This window comes from Haemaphysalis longicornis, unplaced genomic scaffold (assembly GCF_048455015.1).
Source record: "Haemaphysalis longicornis isolate Haplotype H1 unplaced genomic scaffold, Haemaphysalis longicornis Haplotype H1 scaffold_1, whole genome shotgun sequence".
Lineage (NCBI taxonomy): Eukaryota > Metazoa > Arthropoda > Arachnida > Ixodida > Ixodidae > Haemaphysalis > Haemaphysalis longicornis.
Window position 1 is genome coordinate 430,199,538 of NW_027526203.1, and position 25,071 is coordinate 430,224,608.

At 45.5% G+C, this 25,071-nt stretch overlaps 2 protein-coding genes across 3 annotated transcripts in view; both read right to left on the bottom strand.

The window, feature by feature from the left end:
* Positions 1-5,951: 5,951 nt before the first annotated feature.
* On the bottom strand, positions 5,952-14,606 carry LOC144155720 (uncharacterized). The gene is made up of 3 exons (XM_077687334.1): positions 7,925-14,606; positions 7,685-7,852; positions 5,952-6,330 (listed from the first exon to the last, which is right to left on the bottom strand). The coding sequence occupies exons 1-3, from the start codon at positions 8,039-8,041 to the stop codon at positions 6,118-6,120; spliced, it is 498 nt and encodes a 165-aa protein (XP_077543460.1). The 5' UTR covers positions 8,042-14,606; the 3' UTR covers positions 5,952-6,117.
* A 125-nt stretch (positions 14,607-14,731) lies between these two features.
* The window catches only part of LOC144155716 (E3 ubiquitin-protein ligase AMFR-like), a 75,788-nt gene continuing 65,448 nt past the window's right edge, over positions 14,732-25,071 (bottom strand). For both annotated transcript variants that reach the window (XM_077687329.1, XM_077687330.1), the window contains 3 exons: positions 19,985-20,130; positions 17,091-17,198; positions 14,732-17,029 (listed from right to left, as the gene is read on the bottom strand). In XM_077687329.1, the coding sequence (XP_077543455.1) occupies positions 16,858-17,029; positions 17,091-17,198; positions 19,985-20,130 (426 nt within the window). In that variant the 3' untranslated portion in view covers positions 14,732-16,857. The remainder of the gene's footprint in view (positions 17,030-17,090; positions 17,199-19,984; positions 20,131-25,071) is intronic.

Below are 25,071 nucleotides of genomic sequence, written 5' to 3' on the forward strand. Positions count from 1 at the left end.
TGTGGTAACTATTTAACACCAGCCGGCTTAGTGTGCTCCTGGCAAAATCAGGGGGGCACTTGGCAGTCCAGGTCTTTTTTTGCCTTGTAACAAAAGACAAATTTTACGATCCTATTTTGCAGATTTAATCCTTCAAGCAGTAAATTTTGCCTCTGAGCACTATGAAAGGAAAGTGATTCCTATGAATATGCAAAAATTAAAGTCATGGATGTACAGTTGAACCTCGTTATAGCGAACTATAGTTCATATCACAAGCTAGCTGCAGCACTGTGGAGGCTACATTGTTGTCCCCCTCAGGGCTCCTAACTCACCGCGAAGGAAGCGACAAAAGGCGCCGGGGCCTTGCGGTGCCACTTGCTGAATGGGGAGAAGGGAGTGTCCTTTCAGGACCCCCTTCACGGCGAGTTAGGCGCCTTCAGTGGGTGCACTATTGATAACAATGTAGCCTCCACAGTGCTGCAGCTAGCTTGTGGTATGAACTATAAATACGAAGTTTGTTTGGTCACGCTTAATTTCAATGACACCTATTCTTTTTATAATGAAACCAAAGCCTCAAGAGCCGCGCGTTATCGGCTATAACGAAGAAATATTTGGTTCCCACGGGGCTCAAAACTTGGCAGCTAGAATATTAAAAGCAAAATTTAAAAAAAAGTGAGACAAAACCATTTTTCAGTAGCTTAAGGCCCTTTATTACGTGGACACTGTGAAAAACGTCATTCTGCTCAGGTTGTGAAAAGCCAACAGGCGAAGGCCACATCCTCCTTCAAGTAAATAAGAACGCAGGCCTGTTTTTCTGAATGAACTTTGTTCTGTTGTAATTTCACATTCTCACATTCCGGTCTGTTTAGTTTGAAATGCCACAAGGAGACAGATAAGGCCTACCTCGTTTATAGTGGGTTCGAAGCTTAGAACGATGCGTTTTTTATGTAGGATTGTTGCGCGAGCCAGATTGCAGATTTATTAGAGCCGATTTTTACCTCTACGGTTATAACGAATATCGGATGCAATGAACTAATTTAGTGCCCCGATACTACTTCGTTATAACGAGGCTTGATTCAATCCAGCAGTGACACAGGGTCCCTGCACCTGCAAACCGTAACAAGTTGCGTGATAAAAGACAGGCCAGCCAGAGAATGTAAATGCACCTTGAAAGTGAGCCCATAGTGGTCAGACGGCCTAATTTAGACCAGAGCAATAAATAATGGTAAACAAGTCCTTCAGCAACCTTCAGTTGCACTCGACTTGTTCTTGTTCACTCTTCAGCCCAGCAGTGAAAACAAACGGGCTTATTTTAGGGAGTGTGGTGTCTTTTTGCAAAAAGGAGGAATTCGCAATAGGTGACCGGTAAAAAACGCAAAGGCTCATGGGTACGTCGTCTGCTATTGCCACTTCCGGTTCGAGATCTGTCCTGTCCTCCCGTACGCCTGCGTACGCCGGCGGCTTTCAGGCGCGTTTTTGCGTGTTGTTTATTTCTCACAGGGTGCTTACCTGTCAGATAAACCCCTAGTAGGGTCAATCGTTATTATTTATGGAATTCCCGATGCATGAGCGTTTTTTTCCCCGGTGGAAAAAGATAAACAGCACACACGTGCGTGAAAGCCAACGGCGTACAGGAGGCCAGGAGAGCTCTCGAACCACAAGTGGCGGCTCTCCACTGGAGAAAACAAAGTACCCATGATCCTTTGCGCTTTTTACTGGTCACCTATATGCCCGCCTCAGAAGATAGTTTTTGTGTCTTCAAGACCAAAGCAGTGTGATAATCAGTCCTCTTCAGCAAAAACGTATGTGTGGGCCTGCCACTGCTACTGGAAGCTGCACTCATAGTTTAAAATGTGGTATTGCCGGCCAAAGATTTATTTAAAAAAAAAGTGTTTCCGTTTTCATACGCAGGCCTTGTTGATTTCAGAGTGAGCAATGCTTTTGTATGGAAGCTGAATACGTCTTCCTTTTTTAAAAAACCTGTGGTTGGCAATATCACATTTTTAACCATGAATATTCTACCTGACCAAATGAGACTTCGTCAAACCTTATATTTCAGGAAGCTGCTCTGATAGTACGTTTCTCAAACATGCCATTGCAGCATGTCTGCTCCAGGTTTTCTCTACCAGATTTCTGGGTGTGTGGGTTGAGAGTATCCTGAGCTCTTTGAGAAGGCAGTTATGCTGCTGCCCTCTTCAGATATTTGTTTTCCTCTCTGAGTTGGCATTCTCTCTCCTTATCCACATAACATTGAATTTGCGAGACAAATGTGATCTTCTTAGTATCAAGTTGTGAGACCACTGGTAGCACCATACTTAGCCACAGCAATTACTACTCATGGTAAGTTGACAGATATCTAGTTCGGGCAAAGAAAAAAAAGTGCATTTTGCCTGTTGTCCCAAATAATCTAGACAAAAAACGGCAATTGACCTTACCCCGACAAAACTGTCTAGTTCAAGGATTGCGAAAAGTAATCTTTCAACTGAGCAAGCAAGCCTCCAAGCAAACAAGCTAACAGGCAGCTGGTTGGTTGGGAATGTGATTACCGTTTATAGGAAACAGGTAACAAACCAACAAGCAAGAGGTGGCTCAAAAGTGCTATCCATTCGTGACTAGTCCCCCACATGTTTGTGTATGTGTGAGAATACTTGCGCCTGGGGCAGTTTTCCTTTATTGATTCCAGCTGACCCTAAATATTTGTCTAGCAATGGGTTAGGTTCCTACACCCAACATGGAAACATGCCATGTGTGGGCATGGGACCTGATGACTTTACAGATCTGTGTAGCAACAGCCCCCTGTCTGAGCAGAAACTCGTTATGTACCCACCAAGCTGCAGTTGTGTATTGACCAACGTTGTGGTGTCAGACCCAACTTTACGCTTTTAGGCCTAGCGACATTAGCAGGTACCCACAGCTTGATGTACAAGTTTGGCCTTGCTTGGCATGTCGTTGCTTGGGCACTTGTTGCTTGAGCATGTTGCTTGGGCACTTGCAGCAGCTGTTGACACAAATGGCCGTTGAATGCCATAACAACTGTGGGAACTAAATGGTGGTGGCTGTGCTCACATGGCACTTTTCATACTCAGTCGGTCAGTTCCGTTTGGAACCTCGTGAATTAAAACAAATTTTGTTTTTGAGCCCGCAGTTGGGCAAGGTGGTTCTGCCACGGGTTAACTAGCAAATGCGCCTGCGACGGTGTCCACACGAAGCGTTTTTGCGGCAGTACACTCGCCTGTAGCGGACACACGTTGTTGGTGGGTGGAGGCTGCCTACTTGCCTATGTGATGGCAGAATGAATGGAAACAGTGGCATAACAGAGACTGGTGAGCTTTGTTAGTGTTTAGCCCACCTGCCATTTTCTTTACCGGCTGTTACAGTGCCCGTACAACAGGGAATTAGCCAACCTTTACCATTGTATTTTTTCCCCCCATTTCATGGCAATCCTGAAACTCGCACAGTGTTACACACTTACAGTGCGCCACATACCCTGAGAGGTGTATTGGCCGACGCCTTCCCCTGGATCTATCACTTCGTGCGAGCAAAAACGTTGTGACCAACATAGCACTGAGTGCACATGCTGGAGCCAGAGACCAATGCCCCCGACTGTGAGGATGTCGGTGGCGTGAACAACTGTAGCGGAATGCTGATCTTCGCCGTCCACATCACCCCTTCACCTTCGACAGCTGCATGCACAAGCAGTTTGCATGGCTGAGACAAGAGCGAGACGCAGTAGTGGTTGTCGTCGATGATTTTGATGTTGACATTGCAAAACATGACTGGTTCCCGACTTTTGTCTCGTACAACTTTAGACTCGCATGCTACAAGGACTACAACCAATCGACCACACGACGCAGATCGTCAATGTGAACATCTTTGACAGAACTCTGTCTGGTTCGGTTAAACTTGAGGAAGAGGCAAATGCACCAACCAAGGGTGTGTACTGAAAGCAGTCCCAATGTTTCGGAGCCTGCTCGGCTCCTCCATCAGGGGTGACTGTATGACCAGACGCAGCAGTCATGTAAGGTGTCTTTCTTTCTTTCTTTTTTTGTCTTTCTTTTTTTTTTTTTTTTTTTTTTTTTTTACACTCACATTTTGCTCTTGGGCATCGGAGGCTGTTGGCGTAGTTAGTGGGAAGGGCTTGGAGGGATCTACTCAGGCCTTACGGTTCACTTGTATGTGCCAGGACTCGAGGAGTATTCTTTCTGTGTAATTGGTTTCAGTACCAATCACCTGCGTGCTGTCCAAGTCAATCTTGTGGTCAGCTCTTTCGCAGTGTTCGGCCAATTGTTGTCAGAGGCATTCCGGGAAGTTCCTGGTCTCGCTAACGTAACTAGCGGGGTGAAAAATAAGAAGATGCCTTATATAACTGCTGCTTCTGGTCGTACACAGTCACCCCTGATGAAGGAGCCGAGCAGGCTCCGAAACATTGGGACCGCTTTCAGTAAACGCCCTTGGTTGGTGTATTTGCCTCTTTATCGATGCAGATTGTGTTTGGTCTTGGAAACAAAGCGATTACCACTACCGATACTCTAAAGCAATAAGGCATTGCATACCACTATAAGAAGGGGCTGTTTTGCAACAGCTGTTCTAGGCATCCACTTTTGCATAGCTGGGATGGTGAACCAGCATTTTTTCTTCCATGGCTATTTGTGTTTGTGAGATGAACAAACTGTGATTAATTATTTTTCTGCCTACTGAACTTAACAAAAGGCCACAAAATTTTTGCATTAGACCCTGCTGCTGTACGTCCACTTGCATTGAAGCCCCATAAATTCCGTATAGAAAAAGGTCAACCTTTGACCGAAATGCCTACCAAGTAGAAGCTTTTTATAAGCTTTTTTCCTCCGTATTAATGAAATTATATAAAAGCTGAACTGGTACTAGATGGCTATTACTGTACTAGGAATACTTCACGGGACAGAAATGAACCCTTCCTTAAAAGCACAGGACCTCTCGGAGCTGCATGCTTTGCTTTGTTGCACATAATCAGAAAGTGGCTTGCTATAATAAAAGCTTCGCAATCTTAAGAAGATTTAACTGCCCTTCATCATGGCAATATTTTCTCCATCCTCTGTGTGTGAAGATTTGTACAAAAAGGCAGGAAGCTGATCTGCTGAGTTGGTGGTGGTTTCTGGATCATAGCGCAGTGCTTGCCACATTAGGCCTTTCTCTCAAAGTTGCAGGCAGCCCTCAGTTGTGATCACGCTATCCTCCTGTCTTGCTCTCGCAAGTTGGTAGTGCAGACACAATGCGTGCTGCTGCTCTGCCTTTCATTCTGTACTTTAGTTTCTATTCTCAGTTTATTGCTTGTGCCAAGTATAAAAAAGTTTATTGTACAGAAGGCTAAAATGAGGCTGTTGGAAGAATGGGCCCCTGTTTCTACTTTAAAAGCCCATGCTTCCAAAAGCATGGGCTTCCGAGAAAGATGGTGATACCTGTACCCATTCGCATTTATTAGTTATTAGCAAACATGCAAATGTTGCAGAATATTGCTACCTGGAGTGAGCCCGAGACCATGCCATTGACAAGTCTACTTCACTCCAGGATGCTATGGTGCAAATTTAACACTGTTCCAGGCAAAAGCCATTACAAGGCTGCTTGGTCAGTACTCAGGAGGGAGTCTCCCTCCCTTGTTGAACGCAGGTGGCCAATGGCAATGATTACATTAGTGCTGTCTGATGCATTTAAAAGAGAAAAATAGTTTCCTGGATATATGGCAGTTTCTCGAGAAGCGAAATTTGTACAGTACACAGCCATCTTCAAGATGAAGTCGGTGCAAGCATACCAAGAGCGACGTTTGCATTTCTGAGTGGCATTGGCAGTAACATCATAGGTGAGCTATGCATGACCACGAGGCTTTATGAGCTTTAAAATTATGAAAGAACTGCTTGCGGAGAAACAGCTTTTTTTTTTTTTTTTTTTGCAGCTTCGTCAACTTTATTCAAACGAACAGGTTTTAAATGAGTTCAAACAAACATGAGCAGCAGAAGTGAAACAAACATGAATGGCAGAAGTTAAGCAAACATGAGCAGCAGAAGTTAAACAAACATGAAATAAGTTCAAAGAAACATGAATGGCAGATAGTAAACAAAAATGAGCAGCAGAAGTTGAAACGAACATGAATCCGGGTGGGCCGCTCTATTGCCATGGGCGTTTGCTTTTGTTGCTTTTTGCTGGACCAGTGCCCAAACCATATTTAAGGGCCTCCTGCTTGGCCTCTTCATCCAGCTTCTGTTCGCCGACCAGGGCAAATAATTTGTAGACTGCCATCGCAACGTTCAAAGTACGTCTGAACGGAGCACCAAAGTCAAGCCTGGCCTCTGGTGGAACCCTCTTGGACACTGCTGCCATCTTGTACAAGAAGAGGAAAGGAAATTCAGAGTTAAATGTTTCGTTTGGAGGAAGAGCAGCACTTCATGACAAGGGATGGGTGTAGGGGCAAGTGTACACGTGTGCAAATTAAGATGTGTGTGCGTGAGCAAGATTTTACTTCATGGGGAATGGTGGACCTATGAAGGAAAAGTGGAGGATGTAAGACGAGAAGCGGAAGGCTCAAATTAGTTAAATTCAAGATGGAAAAAACTTCAGGAAGTGGTATACAGGCTTTACATAATGTTCAGATTCTTTACTCTATTTCTGTTTCTCTTCAGAGGCACTGCAAAATGGCTGATCATTGTGGTGAAAGCAGACGTCGAAGCCTCGTATGCTTGGTATACTTTGCTTGTGACAGGAACATTGAAGCAGAATTCACCCTTTGGGGGGGGGGGGGGGGGGGGGGGGGGTGAACATCTACACAAACGCTATATGCATAGTATTGGTGGTGATGTGTCTGTAACGGATGGCATTGCCCCAAACAGATTGAGATGGGCTGACGTGTAAAAAAAGAAGTCGGCACAAACGAAGAATGGACACAACACACAAACAGGAGCACTATTACTCCAACTTGACCACTGGATGTAGTGCCCAGTCTACTTCCAGAGATCAAGTAGGGGTAACAAATAACTGCTACCACACAGGAGTTATTGCACGTGCACACTAAGCACATGGCAATTGTTTGGGACGATCACTCTAAGTGATGCATCGTGGTCTGCACTACAATTAAGCAGTGGTATTCACTGTCCTCCTATGCACTGTTGCTGAGGCTTTACACACTGATGGCTCAGTGTTTGAGGCTAGACATGCCATAAAGTGCAAAGTTCACCAAAAATGCCAAGTACACAGTGAATTATCGCTGGGCATTATTTGAGTATACGTAGGGTCGGATTTTATTTGGTTATGCCGAGGTTCCACCGAATGAAATTTTTTTTAATGAGTGCACTGTGAGCAGGGGAATCTGCTAGAAGGAGCCTGCCCAGCTCCACAAACTGCATTCCCTGATCCGCTGATGGCCAATGTTCGAGGGGTACACTAGCTAGAGGATCCACCACTGGAGACTCGGGATATTGGTGTCTTTATTAACCTCACGGGTTTAGTTCATAACTAAGGTGCGAGGTTAATACCTCCCCTCCCCCTTCCCGTAACTAATGTCGGTGTCTAATGAGCCGAGGCGTCATAGCAAACGTGAGTTAATTATGTTGGGAGGTCATTTTCACAAGTATTTTTTCCCGTGTAAGTCAATCATGCATGGCTACAATTGTTCATATGTACAAAGCAGAATATGCTACCGTCTTTGCGGCTAGTACAATGAGATATAAAGAGTGCAAACCTCGGTGAGAAATTTACCCCACGCGGCGGCCAGGAGTATGTTTTGGCGGCGACGTCTGTGTGCCGCCCGCTGGGCCAGCATTTTTGCGACTGAGGCACGGCTGGGGGCAGCGCTCGTGCTGTCCGTGCCTTTCTGGAGACGCTTATCCTTACCCTTGGAGATTGCTGCCTAAATGGACACAATGGATGCAGGTGAATACGCTGCGTAAAGGCAGTCTGCCGCTCAAAGGCTGGCTGTTACCTGGGCAGCTCCTCTGGGCAGCTCCTGGGCAACTCCAGGTTCGTGGTCGGCTTTGGCGGCGTTTTCCCGAAGTTCCTGGAAACGTTTCGCAAAGAGGCGTGCGCTTCTTCGACTCATTCTCAGAAACCCGGTGGATAGCGCAACTGATTCTTGCCTGAGTTTCGGTACCCCTAGACTACGCGCGCAAGACGAAGATATCGTCTGCTACGTGCGCTTATGTCCGCATCTGAAACTTAGAAAATAAAATAGAAAACAAAATGCCAGGACACACCGAAATTATTTGGTTTAAACTTAAAAAATGCTTAAAACTAACAATAACAAAAACAAGCGACAAAACGTTCTTCAAAACATCGTCGCAGGACGCAGTAGATAATTTAGCGCAACGGGCGCAAGGTATGGTGGGATAGACGGGGCATGCAGACGCTCCAGTAACCGTGCGAGTTCATTGCGATTGGTTGGAAACGTATAGTTTCCTTCAGCATTAAACCCTATCGCCGAGAAACAACAAAGTGGTATTTTTACCTGACGACGGTAATTACTGTCTGTCATACGAGCGTAACTGAAATACGAGTGCTTTCGCTGAATCGGAGCGGCGCGATGGCGACAAGACTATATGACACTCGTTCAGAAGTTTAATTGATGTTTACGCGCCGCAGTGGAGAACTAACGATTAATTTAGGACACGTGGAGATCTTTAACGTGCGCGTAACAGACTTTAGCAGCTTCACAGACGCCTGCTTAATTTAGTTTTAATAAAGTGCACTACCTGATTTTTTTGTTCTTTTTGCGATGTTGCTCTAAAAAGCACGTGTTTATGCTAAGTCTCTGTCCCATATATCGCTACCGGCAGTACGCATTGATTGTATACCATTCCTTGCAGTGACAAAGGAAAGTCAAGCTTCATTTGAGTGTACCGCGGCCGGTTGAGTGCACCGTCACCATGCAGATTAGGCTTCTTTCTCGACGGAAAAGAAATCTGGTTGGGATTAGCACTGACAATTACTAGGGTGTACGAGTCTTCTAAACTTTAAATAACCATTGCAATTAACGCTATATTTTATTCGGCCTCGAATCGAATGGAAATTGTACTATTCGAAAATGTTAAAGTTCGAAAGCGTAAATGGACGGCCATAGTTTCAGATACATTAAATTATGCCTGTTGAGAACCAGAAATTCCCTTTAAAAACACCCAAAATATATATATTTTTACTCCGAGTTGTGTCGCACTTTAATTTTCCGCCATCGGCCGCCGCAAACATGCACAGGCAATTCCTCCGCTGGCGGGGGCCGGCTTTCCCGCGGTGCACCGGTGACGTGCGGCTAAAGTGCAAGAGTGTACCTCTTCTTTCTTGTCTCTCGTCCGTCGCGCTGTTTTCATTTCTACTATCATATACCAAACAGACCAAATTTCAACACTTTTGAGGCAAGAGGAATGTTCTAGTGGCCCCTCGTATCCCCTTGGTCTTAGGAAGCACTACCTTTGAGCTTCTCTTTTTGTAGTCGCGCTCAATTGCTGCCCAGTCAACACTCTGCAGACAAGGAAGCCTAGCTGTGTACTGAAATAGCCCCAAGTTCACGGTTTTGTTATCAAAAATTTTTGCTTGATACTGCAATGTTCCAATGTGCAGTACAGAACATTGGAAAAGATGTTTAGGCACTGCACGTAAACTCGCTTCCTTGGCAAGAAGACGTCGACACTGGTTGTTGACACATGCTTGCGACTTTTTTTTTTTACATTTATATTAGGCATAGAATTCTTTGTGCAGTATCCAAATTTAAATTCTCGTGCGCATGTGCGAGGGCATTCACGGCATGCAGACTGAAATCACGATTATAAAGGGACAAGCAAGTGCAAACAATGTGCAAAGCATAGATGTACCATCGCGCCATAGGGCGCATACTGGCAAGGGCTTGAAAATTCGGCTAATTTTTCATGCCTTGCAATGCCCATACGCAGTTTCCTTTCTGGAATTGATATAATAATTTATGGAACTACCGCTCAAGGATTATCCACCGGCGCCCTCATTGCACTAATACTAGGCACTTGTGGCAGAGCTAGGTCACTGCATGAACAAAAACAGCAGGACAGCAATTTTGCAAACTTTTTTGAATGAGCCTTTTATTTTTCTGTAGGCTATATATATAGTTGCTGACACATGCTTCCAAAATTGCAAATTTGTTTTATTATTAAAATCACCAAAATATTTGCTTCAATTCAGTTAATCGTAACAAAATAATTACATCCATAGTTCCTTTGCCCTGGGTCTGACTGGCTGCAACTTGGGTTTCCTACTTTTTTCCAACTTCATCCTTCCCTTTTGAGATTTATCCTCTACCTGTACCTACCTGGACAGTCACTTGGAATGAATTCGATTTCACCTAGTTTGGACTTCGTGTCCCTTTTCTATTCCTTAATTTGCGAAAAGAATGTTTTTACTATCTTAGGGCGATTTTTTTTTTTTCGCAAAGCGAACCTTTGCGCTATTCTGACCGCCTATTCCAGGGCTTCCCACTGGGCTTGCACAATCTTTCTCGTTTGCCGAGACTTTTGTGTTAATTCCTGCACATTCTGTGCTATCTCTCTGTGGATAAAATTCAACTCCATGGCCCCTCCTTTCTGGATGCCCTAGCTAGCAAGTATTCAACTCTAACATCGCTTCATCCTAGCTAATGCCTGAGCTAATGCCCCAGCTAATGCCCGAGAGTTCCTGAAAAGGCACAGCTAAACTACCGTCACTAGAGAGAGTACCACTCAGGCTAAATTGAATAGGCACAGCCATACTAGACTCCAAGGGACACAAACAAGCACAGGGCCTGGCCAACTACAATCTGCTGCCTCCCTATGAGCGACTGAACCTTACAGCACTCTGTCCGAGCTGCTGTGGCGCACTTAACCAAGGCGGTGGCCAGATCAGCAACACAGCAGAAATTGCCAAGGCATGTGCACAGAGCAGTACAAGCCTACGCACCAACTTCTATGAAGATGAGGCTGTTGACAGTCCAAGTGTGTTGAATCGCTAATAAGCAAGTGCTTGGGGCCCTCTTGTGATAAGTAACAGGTGGGAGACGTAGGAAACTACGGAATACTAGTTCTGCTGAGGCAACACACCCAACAAGTTTGTGGACAGAAATAACCTGAGGGTAATGAACAGCTCCTTCTACGCACAGAATAATTGAGGCATCATGTATGATGTTAAAGGAGCCATGAAGAGAAAATACAACTTCGTTTAATTTGAAAGAACTAGGCTTCAGTATCTCACTCAGCTCCATTACAGCCGCAAAAGATGTTTTTTAACGAAGAAAAAGCAAGAAGTATTTAAGAACTTTCAAATTTTGCGCCACAGTGACGTGTTATGAGCAAGAATGACGTCATACGGGCCAACAATAAAACATAATTTTCAGTGCGTTAACTGCACGTTAGCATTCAAGTGATTCGGTCAAATGGAACTAGAGGCCCCATTACAGACGTCCAGTCATGTGTCGTCGCGACAGGTCAGTTAGGTGGCCGCGAATCGCACAAACAAGGTTCCGTGACGTCATAGAAAAGTTGCGGGAAATCGGCTAGGGTGTCGCGACTGCTTCACACGTTTTCTTTCATATCTCCGTTATGTGTTCGAAGATTGCGGTGATATTGGTGTCATTGTTATCGGGACTAAGCACTCTTTCTAATAAACCTAACTTGTATTTTGTCTTCATGGCTCCTTTAAGGCGTTAAGCAAGATGCAAGATGAAGAGAAGTGATCATTGAATAAGGCTGGATTTGAGGAGAAAGTCTGAAGAAAGCAATGAAACCAAACTTGCGATGGAAAGGGAGTTGGGCAAATGCTTTAGAACAAATCTCTGCTGAGCATAGAATTGACGTACCGAATGGCACCAGATCTCAGAATCAGCAGCAACTGCAGAAGCAAAAGAATTGGGGGTGCCTAGAGTAAGAAAATATGGTGTTCTCAAAATTTGTGGGGAATACAAAGGTATAAAAATAACCAGCTTAGAAAAATGGTGATGTTGAAGAGCTAAGAACTAGAGCGACCAAACTGCTCTGTTGTATAAAAGATGTTTACCACAACGATAGTTAACCACATAAATGGCACCCCCGTTTCCACCAACCGAGAGAATAGGCTGGATTTAGGAAAGGTTATTCAAAAATGGATCACAGTTGTGCATCAACCAGGGAATTCAGAAATCTAGAACTGAGAAACAAAAAAGTTTGAAGTAAATGGTTTAAAAATGTGTAACGTGAGCTTCATTGCCACATCTCTTCCCTTCGTGTGGTACTGGGTAAGTGAGCATATTGTTTTTTCTGTTTATAAGACGGCTTGTGCAGACCATGGAGAAGTTATTCGAGCTTGGACAGGGTTTGCGGGGCCATGTTGTAACTCTCAACGCCAACACATGCCCTTCAAAACAAGACTCTGCATTGCTATGCAGTTGAATGCGTGTGCTTGTGTTGCTCCTGCAACATGGTGGTAACTTCCAAAATGTTGCATCCACATGCTACTGGCATATCGGTTAGGTTCATCATTTGAAATCCTTTGCCTTCAACAATCCTCATCCACCATTGTGAGGAATTACTGGTATGTTGCATGCACATCTTGCTGAGGCAGCTACTCTGCGCTGCGAACACTACCGGCTTTATGGATAGCGACCTGCCCATCGCAGCCAGCAACAATGGAAGCCAGCGGGCCAAAACATTGTCGCGTAGGGACAGCGTGCTCCGTGAGGTGGGGCTAAGTTTAATCCCCAAACTCACCAGCTTCACTTTGCTCGCAGTGCTACCTGCGACTGCTTGCATAATATGGAGCACTTATCAATTAAAGCCGATTGTTCCAATCACTATCTATAATGTTGGCCACTAATGCGGCCAGCAACGCGAGTTCACGGTAAAATCTAGACCCATTTTTTATAACTATGTGAACACCAACGCACACACGTAAACCGCACTGCTACCATATCCACCTGCTCGACTAGCATTCCTTATTTTTGAGCATTTTCATTCATTTAATCATGCGGTAACTTTGTCGGCTTTCGCTTTACATCGATGAGCACTGTTCGATGTGAAACTAGTCTATGCACGTACAAAACTTCACAGGAAAGGCTCGAATTTGTATAAACAACTAAATAGGACCATTCTGTGCGTGGAAATGCCGCCATTTTTTCGGAAAACATAAGGTTTTTTTCTCAGGGAATGGAGCACTAATCGACGCAAACTTTTTCAACGGCTATGGCGTTTTCACCATAGGGTGCTTATAAGATTAACTAATGACAAAGTTGGCATGACAGCCACCCCATTGAATGCTTGATGTGAAAACTGCAGTTATCTTCGGGATATCTTTTTGAGCCACTGCCCATACCGAAGCGATAGGAACGTGGTGAAAATTGGCGTTACTGTATGCCTGGTGGTCTTCCTCAGCTGTACACAAGGAATACCACCACGTGCGATCGCGATGCGTTCACTGAAAGTACGATGAAAAAAAGGTTTACAGGATCTTTGAACATAATCTTTTGCGAATTCAATTCTTTGCCTAGGTTTGCTGCTGCGACACCACTTCCCCAGAAGCTGCAGACCAACCAACATTGTAAGCGAAATTTCTGACTCGCGCTAGTTTTAAGTTTGTTTTAAGGTTTTTTTTTGTTATACTCCTTCCGAGTGTTTCTTCCTCCTTTTTTGCTTATGCACTGCATAAAATAGTGCACACCAAGTACTTCTTCGTGGTTATTTTTTCTGATCCTAGCTATGCAGCATAAAGAGCTAAATATTTGTTTGGGCTTTATTCCTTCTGATGTACTTGCGCAATGAAATGCGTAGAACTCTATGGAATGCTCCAGCAAATAGTTAGCAGCTGTCAATGCTTTTTGCAGATGATATCCGGGTGGGTGCTTGTTCGGTGGATGCCAGCCAGGTGCGTGCTCTTGGCAACCTAGCTGGGTAACGATTTTGCGTTGAAAAAACTTATTTGAGCAGACCGTCAAGCCCACAGAAGGTGTACACTTCTTCCAGTGAGGATCGGCAAAGACTGAGCACAACAGATGGAGATAAGACGAAATAATAACAATGGCAGGCCGAGCAAACGCGTATGCAGCGAAGAAATGGGGATCAAATCTAGCGCCAGCCGGTGCAGTGACATTGGAAAGAACTAAAACAAACCAAGCAAGCAATAATAAATTTGGCACGCGTAATTGCCGAGCATGGGCAGGTTGCTATCTATAAAGCCGGTCGTGGCTGCAAAGCACAAGGTAGCTGCCTCAGGAGCTCAGCTCAGTAGCCTACAGGGGCTAGCCAAATGGGAAATGAAACGCAAAAATGTGTGCCAGCAGTTTAAAGTAACAAGTTTGAGCTGGTGTTTTAAGCAACAGAATTAGGCCTGCACTGTGACAGGAGCCATGGTGGAACACAGCAAATCAATTTAGAACACGTGGGGATTTTTACCGAGTGCACGAACCTCATTCACATTTGTTTTTCGCCTGCGTTGGTAAGACGGACACCACAGGCGAGAAACTTGCGACAGCACAGTGCCTTAGCCACGGAAGTGTGCAGCAGTTTTAGTGTGCAATGGACGAATCGACGTCTACGCCGCATCCTCTACAGTTCAGCTGGAGCTTGAGGATGTAAAACAAAACAAAGGAACTGTCTGCAACATTTGAAACCGAGCAGTGCACCATCTGAACACGTCTGAAGGCAGTCAGGTGCCATAAATGACAAGCAAAAAAACAGCACAACCCACAATTGGCACAAGAAGTAACCAAGGCTAGTGTATTGCTGCCAGCGGCGTTGTGTTGTGAGCATGGGTCAAACCAGTAGCATCACACTTTCACTTTGAGCAACAACTTTATTAACTTTTCAAGAAATTTAGGATTTACAAAAGGCTGCAATGAAATCAGCAATATCTTGGCCAATTAACTAAAACCGCCAGTAAAAAACTCTGTACAGACAGTAACATAAATACGCACACACACAACACATGTTACATGTGAGGAAAGTGGTCAAAGTGGAGGGGCTCAAAACACGCCAGCAGCAAAGCACGCAACAACCGGTTAAGGTACCCTAGTCCCTTTGCAAGCGTATTTCTTTGGCTGGTACACACATTAACAACCCTCGCACAATCCTTTCCTAGTTTTTTTTTGTACGCAGAGAACCAACTTCCGTCCGAGGAGAAGGCGCCCTCGTTCGATGATGGGATGTGCTGCAAGAACAAAGCATGGCGAACACGTTGAGGGACACAAGTGGAAGACGTGAGGAAGCAGAGTCGATGGCCGAGAGCTGCGCAGCTTCAAGGAGCAGTATGCATAGCAGTAGTGCTTCAGCTGTAGCCACAATCATGGGGAGATGTGCAGCTGCTGTGCCCGACAGAAGTTTGCGGGCATGGTTGCCAGCAAGAACTGTCCTTGCCAAAACAAAAGCACTCACCAGGGGTCCGGTCCCTCTGATAACAAGGAAAGAAAAACTTTCTCATCAGTACAAAAAAATTGCCCAAATCTGGACACTGCTGCCTCCAGAAAACACAGTTCTTATCATTAAAGCAAATTTGTGGAGACTAGATGTTGACTGGAAATAAGTGCAATTTTGCTTTATACAATGAACGTGCTTTTGTTGTAGGCCACGTGCTAGGTTTGATGGTACCATTCAATTATATTAAGTTCTTATCGCTCAAAAAGTTTTGCACGTCATGAATCAAAGTGGGTTTGCACACAGCTTTGGACTAATTTTTAGTACAATTTGCTTTTGTACCAACTGTACCATTGAATAGAATAGGCCTAAAATTACAAATAGAGAAAGTGAAATTAATATAACTTTTTTTTGTTCAGCCCTCTGCACAGTTCTGGAAATATGTGGTTAATTGATTAAAGAAAGGAAGTGCGCAAAGCATCTGAATGGCAGATCGAATGGCATGATTCACTGGAACCTGACCGTAAAAATGAAGGATGGTAGAGAAGACAACTTTGACACGATGCAGGGCAATCTCTACAATCCTTGGCTTTTGCGTTCAAGCTGAAATTTCCAGTGAACATGAACTAACCCATTCAACCCTAAGCAATTCTATGAATGGCATGAATATGCTAAGAAGAGTTGCAAAGTGCAGGAAAAAAACTTTCTGGGAAAAAGAAGCTGCAATATTTCGATGAGAACAGCAACTGCGTTGGAGTGACACACTTGAATACAGGAAATCCAGCAAGGAATTGCCGACTGCAGGGTGCTGGCATGAGACTTGTGGAACAGTTCCACATGACCACGAACATTCACTGGTGAAAAAGTTTGATGACCTCCTGATCCTTCACGAGTGGCCTTAAGCTATGCTTAATTAGAGGCCAGAAACCAGAAGTTCACAGAGGCAGCAGTCCACCACAACAATCAAAAAGCATTTTTTTTCCTTTTTTACTTACAACAGCCAAGAGAGAAAAATCAGATTAACTCACTCTTGTCGACGTTTTTGCAGTCAACAGTGCACATGGACAAAAAGGGCTCCTCACAGGGCCACACCCCAGGCCAGCTTGCTACAAACAGCAGTATGCACATGGAAATGAACACAAACACGGCTACCCAGCCCCCCCCGAGGCACACCACTGTCCACCTGGCCTTGGCCTTGCTGCCCAGCTGTCGTTGGCAGTCAAATGCCCCGCTGACAAGTCCCAAGGCGAGAAGCAACAGCCACCAGCGTGCACAAATGGCCTGTCTGAAGAGGGCTGTCACCAGAAGAGTACATACACAAGTTCACACGCACACACACACACACGCGCAAAAACAAAAATACCAGGGAAGCCCACCACGGGACCCTCCCAACACTCGCAAGGGGGCAACTGCTTTCTGTTGCCCGCGGCAATGTCCACGCCAGTAAGCAGTGCCCGTAAAAACACCAGTCTCACTACAGCTGACCGAATGTACACAATGGGTGTGACGGGCAGTGTCACACGAGCCGGAGAAGGGTCGCCGCTTCTCCTCAGGAGCCCAGGTGGGGATGGCGCAGGCGGCGGTGCGGCTGGCCATGCGGCTGGCCGTGCAACTGGCTGTGAGACTGGCCGTGCGACTGGCCGTGCGACATGCCAGACAGCTCCGAAGCCAACCGCAGGCTCTGCGGCGAGGGGCCCGCCTTGGACCGGTCCAGGAATTTCCTGCGCAAGCAAGCGAGCTCATGGCACATGTCCCCCTCCGGGGCGAGGGGCTCCCACTTACTTTCGGGCCATCTTGAGCAGCTCCTCTTTCCTGCGGGACAGCATGCGCTCCCTCTCGCTGGGTGACTTTGAGAAGCGGCCACCGACCTGCGGTCCCATGCTGTTGTCCCTGCAGAGAACACCCAGGCCCCCCCAGGGGAATACAGGTGTCCCGAACACAAACCTTACGCCTCTAGGCTATGGCAAGCTCAGTGAATGAATTCTTTCTTTATAATACGATGGCTCTTGGGCCTAGTAGGAGAAAGAGGGTTCAGAAAAGGAAAAAAGAAAATGTGCATACAAACATGCGTGTATACCATATTTTTGCGTGTATAACCCACACCAAAAATGCGAAAATTTCAGGGGTAATGTGGAGGTGCGGATTATATGCGAGGTATTTTCTTTGGTGCAGCTTCACCGCAATGCGCGTTGGGCTGTGATGCCCCTACAGCAGTAATAGTGAATAAGCATCTGTTATCCCATCGACAGTGCTTATTCTGCACACACAGCTCAACTGAACCAACCGAAAAAATGTATGCGGCAAGTAATCTAGTTACGTATTCAGCAAGGTAATATCTTTTGCATGAATGCATGTGTCATGTTGCTTGAGTTAGTAGCTTTGGTACATCCGTTTCATATATAAAATATGCGGGAAATACGTGGGGATATACGATTTTTTATTCGTAGACGGAAAGTGGGGGTGCGGGTTATATGCAAGGGCAGGTTATACGCGTGAAAATACGGTATGCTCATATGCTCACACCTGCCAACCTGGGGACTTGGAAATTCATAAAACCCTGGGACTAAGAGGGGGGGGGGGGGCACACTTTTTTATTTAAGTTTAAAAGGATTAACGTTTTATGACAAGTGTTCTCACTTTTTCTCTACCATAAGTGAAAACCGCCAGTCGTGAAGGGTAATGTGCAACAACTCCAATAGGCAGCAGGAACAAATTCTGACGTGTATGAATTTCAAAAACACTTGGTAGTACTGTCGCAGCTTCGAGCCCGCCATTGCACAGCGAAGCAACTATTGCAGTCACGCCACAGGTCGTACTGCATCGGACGCGGCAGTCACATAAAGAGTGACGCGAATACGGAAGTCCTAACCGGCCCGCAACCAACGTGCTATGAACACGCTTGCCAAGGTGGTAGCGAGTGCTGGATATGGATGCTTAACCCACCCTGAAAAGAGGACAGAAGTCGCAGCTTCTGTTGATGATGATAACAAGAGTACGGATTGCCCTCTCGTGGTGGCACAAGGTACCACAGTGTCGTTTTAATAGATGTTCCCATTTTTTTTTTTTTTCAAAAATTAAAATGTTTCCTGTAAAATTTCAGGCAAGACTATTAAAATCTTAACACGGGTCAAAACTCAGACATTTTACGGAAAATTCGGAAGAGTTGGCAGGTATGTATGCAGCACATTCGAACACACAAACACAATTACATGCATCGATCAATGACCGCCCCCTTTGCGAATGCCCAGAGGGGGAGCAGTGCATTGCGGCTGTTGTTTTGTTGCTTCCCCCTGTTGGTTCTGTTGCTTCCCCCCTGGAGCAGCAGTTGTTTTGTTTTACAAAAAGAAAGTTTGCAAGTTCATGTCTACTACAAAGCGTACAATAAGCACCAAGGTGTAAAAGGCTGTCAATGGTGTTTTCACACCATGTGTGTCAACCCTGCACAAATTCTCAGTTGGCCTCTTTCGTGGCTAAGGGAGTGGTATAAATTTTAGTTCGATGAAGCTGTACAGGCATCTGTGTCATCTTTTATGCCTTCAACTACAATGCTTCTGTTTTCTCCAAGAACAAAGCTGGGAATGAATGAACGAAGCACTTATTTAAACAACGGATGACTCTCTGGCCTAGCTGGGGGGGGACAGCATAGAAGAGGCGGGCGAAGGCAAGCAAAGGCATCAAAAACCTTCAGGCCACTCTGCACCTCTACTTGCGGCCAGACCCGGTCCAGCGTACCGCTGCTCGAAACCTGCGCAAGGCCTTCCTCAAGCTTTTGCTTATAACTCCCAGCACACCGCGGGACAAGGCAAAAAGCGCCGTTGCCCGAGGCACATGACATGCAGGGTGTAACGTCAGAAATGAGCACATTTGTATTATAAGAGGCGGGCGAGTGAGTGTAGCATCGAGGAAAGGCATATGGTAGGTCAGTGATATCTCATGAAAGGAAAGTTGTCACCCATGTTAGTAGAGCCAGCCAAAGCAGGAGACTTGGCCAATACAATTAATATATGCCTTGGTCTTAGCTCCGAAACTCATGCAATTTGGCAAAGGAATTATTCTGTACTTCTTAAAACCCAGATGGCAAATGTGCAGTGCAAACACCATCTTCTTCTCATAATTAATGAATGCAAATTTCCACGTATAGAATGACAAGCTCATCCCTCATTACACAAAGTAAAATATCAGTCGTCACTTATTCTAGGGTTTCTAAAATCAGTCACGTGGAACACAGGTTCTGCAGATATCATTCCACAAGCAGGAGAGTTCCAGAGTATAGACCCCCTTTGCCCCACCTATCGAAGAACTGCAGTTTCTAAGCACATACAGATACAGAAGTACACTACGTGTGTAGAAAATAAGGCAACCTCTGTTGCCCTTGTTAACAAGCCTGTCAGTATGGTTTTCTGTTGGTGTGCTAAAAAGTATCATTTCCGCAAGGCAGGCGGGATTTGAGAGACAAAACAGGTAATTTTTATGCTAGATTCACAAAATTGGCACTATAATGCTCACATAGTTGCCAGTTCTCTTTAAACAGTACCCACAAAGAGCTTGATAGACAGCAATTCACGAGGTGTTTTAGTTACTTAGGAGGATTTTTTTTTGCACAATAAATTATAATTTTTAATCAACACTTCTTGATAGGCGACTTCCGCCAAGCACTAAGTACGCTCTGACATTACCCTGATGTCGATGCCTCTTCAGCTTGGGGATATGGTTCGGGATCTTCAAGAAACATGGAGGAACTGGAATCCAAGGCACTTGCAGAAGAGTTTCTGGGAAACCTCTCATCTGCAAGTGCTTCCTTATGCGTGTCCAGCCCATGATTCTGCAAGGACCAGAGCAAAAGGGCAGATTTCATGTCTAACAAGACACGGGGTGGTGTGCCTATATAAAGGAATACATAACTGGGAGCATGAGCAAGTGGCACACACTTCACCGCAGGACACAAAGTTCCTGCCTTCTAAAACTGCTCTATTAGCTTGTGCCGTCTAATAATTACAAAGGTTAATTTGCAACTACCAGTGATTCAAAGTGTGAGCAAAGTCGCAAGCATAAGGTTCTGCGGCAAATTGCTAACTTTATCAGGAGCAGCTAGGAAAAGAGGCTACAAGGTTCACCAAGTGAAGAACTGAAATGAAAGCAGCAAACACAGCACTGTCATTCTGAATCCCTTTAGGGGAAATTAACTTTTTCAGCCTCTCCATATGCTACCCTGGCCACTATCCTACTGATTTAATAAGCTTGCCTTTTAAATGAGCAGGATTACATGCAGGTTGTTTTATTACATGTATAGTAACCTAATGGCTTTTGAAAGTGATCCTGGTGACGCCATTGGGGTTTCGCACAGGGCAGTTAGAATATTCTACTCCTGCAAAAATTTCGTAAACGCAATCAGTATTGGCAGAAATGTTTGCGGCGCTGTGAAAAGTAGGGCTGCACGAGCTTAACACGGTGACAGGCCTGATGGTGTGCACTTCCACAAACAAGACTCGGTTGAGAGTGTAGATGGTGAAGGGCGCCTTGAAGTGCAATCCCTGTGGCTTCATCAACGATATGGCCGCAATGAAGTTCTAACCCTACAATTGGTTTAGTTGGGTGCTTGCAGCCAAGGCCCTTACATTGCTTGGATAGTCAGCATACAGCAAAAGGTGCACTGTTGACATTGCATTTGACTTTAAAGAAATTTTTTCGACAAATCAAATAGACTGTATCATTTCCAGATTGCTTTTGTAAGCATCCATAACAAACTGCCGTTCGTGAAGGTACACACATTTTCTCTTATCCAACACTAAGAGTCCAACTGGCCACAGCTTGCTGCCTAGTGGTACAAGATGGTCAACTTTCGTGTTCTCTTTGCTGGCATTGCAGCTGATGACTACACAGCAACATTTTTGCATACCCACTGAACATGGCAGTCGCAAAGTGGTGGAGACTATGTGATCACAAAACCCATAGGTTCGCAGTGTTCAACAAGGTGTTTGGACTGCCTTCTCAGCAGCGACGCAAGGTCTCCCCAGGACAGCACGGGGCAAACGATATTCAAGCAAGACACGCATATAACAAGCTGTGCCCACAACTTGTGGTCAAGGGTGTGACCATCAGACAGTTCAAAAAATCTAGCTAAATATATGATAGCATGCAAGTACTCTGCATGCAATATAAAAATGCTGCCACCGACAATAATAAGGACCTTGGTGAGGATGCAAGGACGATGCTTCCCCTTACCAGAAGTGCATGAAAATGCTGTTCAAAAACAGTATTCTCTGCTCCATGAAGTGTAAACGAGCAGAATGACAACAAGGATTCAAAATAAGCAAAGCAAGAGGGTTGCAAAGTTTGCAGCAAAATTGTGAGCTTTTTGCTGCACATCAAAAAGTTATACTTGGTATAGATTGCCTTGTTGGCTACTGACACTCAGGGCATGCTAACTTGGAGGGACTACTGGGGCACAGAATAGTTGCCTCAAATTTTTGTTTTTTGTTCATATCAGTGAAAAAAAAAGAATGTCGATTAGCAGAAAACCTTTTTAAGCAAAACGGCATTTAGAGCTTGTTCAAAACTGCTCATGTTCCCCAGAGTATCCTATCCAGCCAAGGCGAACTTGGTTGAGTGTTTTCTTTTTTTCTTTTTAATTTGATCTTCAGATAATTGACCAAATTTTGTAGTCCCATTCATATCTACACTGACATCAGTCACTTGGGCAACCATTCATTAACACTGTAATGAACTCTTGTGAAGCTGTAATTGCAATCACTTGGGACTTAAAATTGATACAGACTTGACGCAGAGAAATGTAATCATAAAACAGACTCAAGCATATAACGCATACAAAGAAGGGAGGTTTTCACATGAAGCATGGCTCAAAGGCTAAAGAAAAAAATAGCACAAGATCATGTACAACTACATACCCGTAAAGAGTTTCCCGCACTAGCAGATGCAGTCTGTATCGCTGTGAATAAACTGTGTTCAGCCAGACAATACACCACCAAAACCAATGTCTACAAGGATGGCCATCCTATACTGCCCTTAGTACTGTTTGTTCAGGCTGAACGATGTTCTTACTCACATAGGCAATACATATTTTGAACGAGTTGTGTCAACGGTGGTCAATGACCTCGTACGCCACACCCCCAACAGCCAACGCTTGTACATCTATTTCAGTTGTAAAACTCCACCGCGGTGCCTGGCCTTGGTTGTCTTGTCACCGCGGCGCGGCGCGCGCGACAGGTTCAGTCCGATCCGCCGCCTCCCTGTAGCGCGGCCTGTACCGACGAAACACGGTGCGATTTTCTGCCAGTAAATTTCTCTTCTCCGCCTCCTTCAGGAACGCGTTGCCGTGAGGGACGAGGCAGACTCCGAGTCCAAACTATGTACACTTTATGTACAACATTATATACAGTATATAAACAGGACAACTTAGAAAATGCAACAGGACAACTTAGAAAATGCAACAGGACAACTTAGAAAATGCTTAGAAAATGCTTGTCGGGGTGCAACCAGCATCTACAGCAAAACGAGCAAAAAAACCCCTTCCTCTCCTCGGGTGGAACAATACCACCCGGGAGGGAAGCGGCAACCTAAAAGGTAGGTAAATAAGAAACAGCAAACCATGCACTGTGCCCGAGACGAGTAATGGGTGTACAGAAAACGTACCAGTAGGTGCTACGCCACCCAAGATGAAAGGGAGCTGCTGCTTTTGTCACAGGACGGATGCAGCCCTGGTAGTTTTCCACGCAAGCCTCGCATCCAGGCTGCTTAATTATCAGCGGTCCCTTTAACGGGAGAGGATGTCTCCGCGTTTGCGTCGTGGGTGGCACAAGCACTACAACAACCTCTGCGGCCAAACCTGGCAGTGCTTGTCAGATATTTTTTGCTTTCACGCACACTTGTTCACTGTCGAAATGAGCGAGTCTGTTGTCATTGCTTTGAGAGTTAAACATGCTGCATTGTTTTGCCATGGGTTGCAATAGTGGGTACAGTTCTGTGCGTTCGTCCAATGGAAACAACAATTTTTCAAGCCCCCCAACGACCCAACACGCCCCGAAGAATGGAAGCGCGCTATACCAAGGCTCGGTAAGGAACTTTCCAGCACCTGTGGCATCTGCGACTTGCACTTCCACTCAGAGGACATCGTCAAGAACTTTGAGCGCAACATAGGTGGTGGTGATGTCCTCATACCACGAGACAAATGGGCCTTATTTAAAGGACGATGCGGTACCATGTGTGTTTCCAAACTGCCCCAAATACTTGTCGAAGCCCTCACGAAAGCGCAAGGCGCCCGCCGTATGGCCAGCTCTTGCACCGAAGCGCATAAAAAAAACAGGTAGGAACTTAGTCCAAGGTTCGACGAAAACTCGTCTGGCGAGGAAATAACACTGTCAGTACTAAACCTACACTCGCCAAAATGGTAAAAACAATAGGTAAAAACAAATGACGTTTCGGGGCCCGTACGGGTCCCTTGTTCACATATGGAGCGAAAAGGGGCTTGGCCATATTTATACATGCGTGGAGCGGTGAAAGCGCATGCTTATGTTGCAGGCATGAGCCCACGTGTCCGATTAAGAGCGTGCGGGGTTGATTGGGTGCCCGAAGGAACTCCGAAGGAACTACAAAAGAAAACACAACGGCCAGCAACTGCGAGGATGGCGAAGGAGGCTGCTGCACCACCCCTTGCGTGGTGCTCAAAAGCCCTGCTTTGCTGCTTACTACACTTTGATCATAGAACAAGCGGGCGAGCATGTTCAAGGTTGATCAACGGAAACCGTTTGTGACATTGTGGTGTTGTTCAAGCTCGGAGAGCAGAATGATGCTCCTCGCGTTGAGAAGGCAGTGACAGTGTCAAGTGAACTTAATCTGTCAGTGTGAATGGCCACCTTGCGCCATGGACTGTCTATGCCAGGCATTCATTTGTTGAAGTGAAGTCAATCGATGGCCTCAAATCTCTCCTGTGCTACATGGAACAGCTAAAGCCATGCCAGGGCTGTCCTGCCCATCTGTTCCCAGAAATTTCTGCATGGTCAGCTACCTTGAGAGTGAGACATGGAGACGCAAGACATGTACAGTCATGAGCTTCAATGCCACCTGTTCTAAACTAAAGCAGGAGTTAGCTCTCATGAAAAAATCTCTTTGGAGTGTTTCTGAAGCAACCTGCAAAGCAGCGGCTTTTGTTTAGGGCAGCCTTGATGGCATCATCAAAAGCCAAAGCAAAAAACGGAAGACGGTATGTTGACGAGTGGGTAATGACATGCCTTCTGCTTTCGATATCAAGCCCCAAAGCATACAGTTTGATCTCCGACATGGAGTTGCTGCCACTTCCTTCCAAGGTGCGCCTGCATCAAATATTCTCTGGCATTCCTTGCAGATATGGCTACAACGAAGTTGCACTGCAAAGCATCAAGCAGCATTTCCACCAAGAAAAGGCGCAGCTTAGAAGGCGCAGCTTAGAAGGTGTGGTGTGCTACTGATTGACGAGATAAAGCTAAAGCAGGCTGTTGCATTTAACCAAGTGTCTTATAAATTGGATAGCTTCGTCGACTACGGTGGGGTGACGGCCACCAGTGCAGACCAAATCGCCGATCATGGCTTAGTCATCATATTTGTGCCATTCTCTGATGACTGGGTACAACTGATAGCGAGCTTCGCTACAAGATGAGCAGCACCAGGAAGAGTCCTTCAGAAGCTCGTATTAAGTGCTGTTCTTGAGCTGCACAAGAACAATGCTTCTGTCCTTGCCGTGATCAGCGACGGGGCTGGGAACAATAAATCG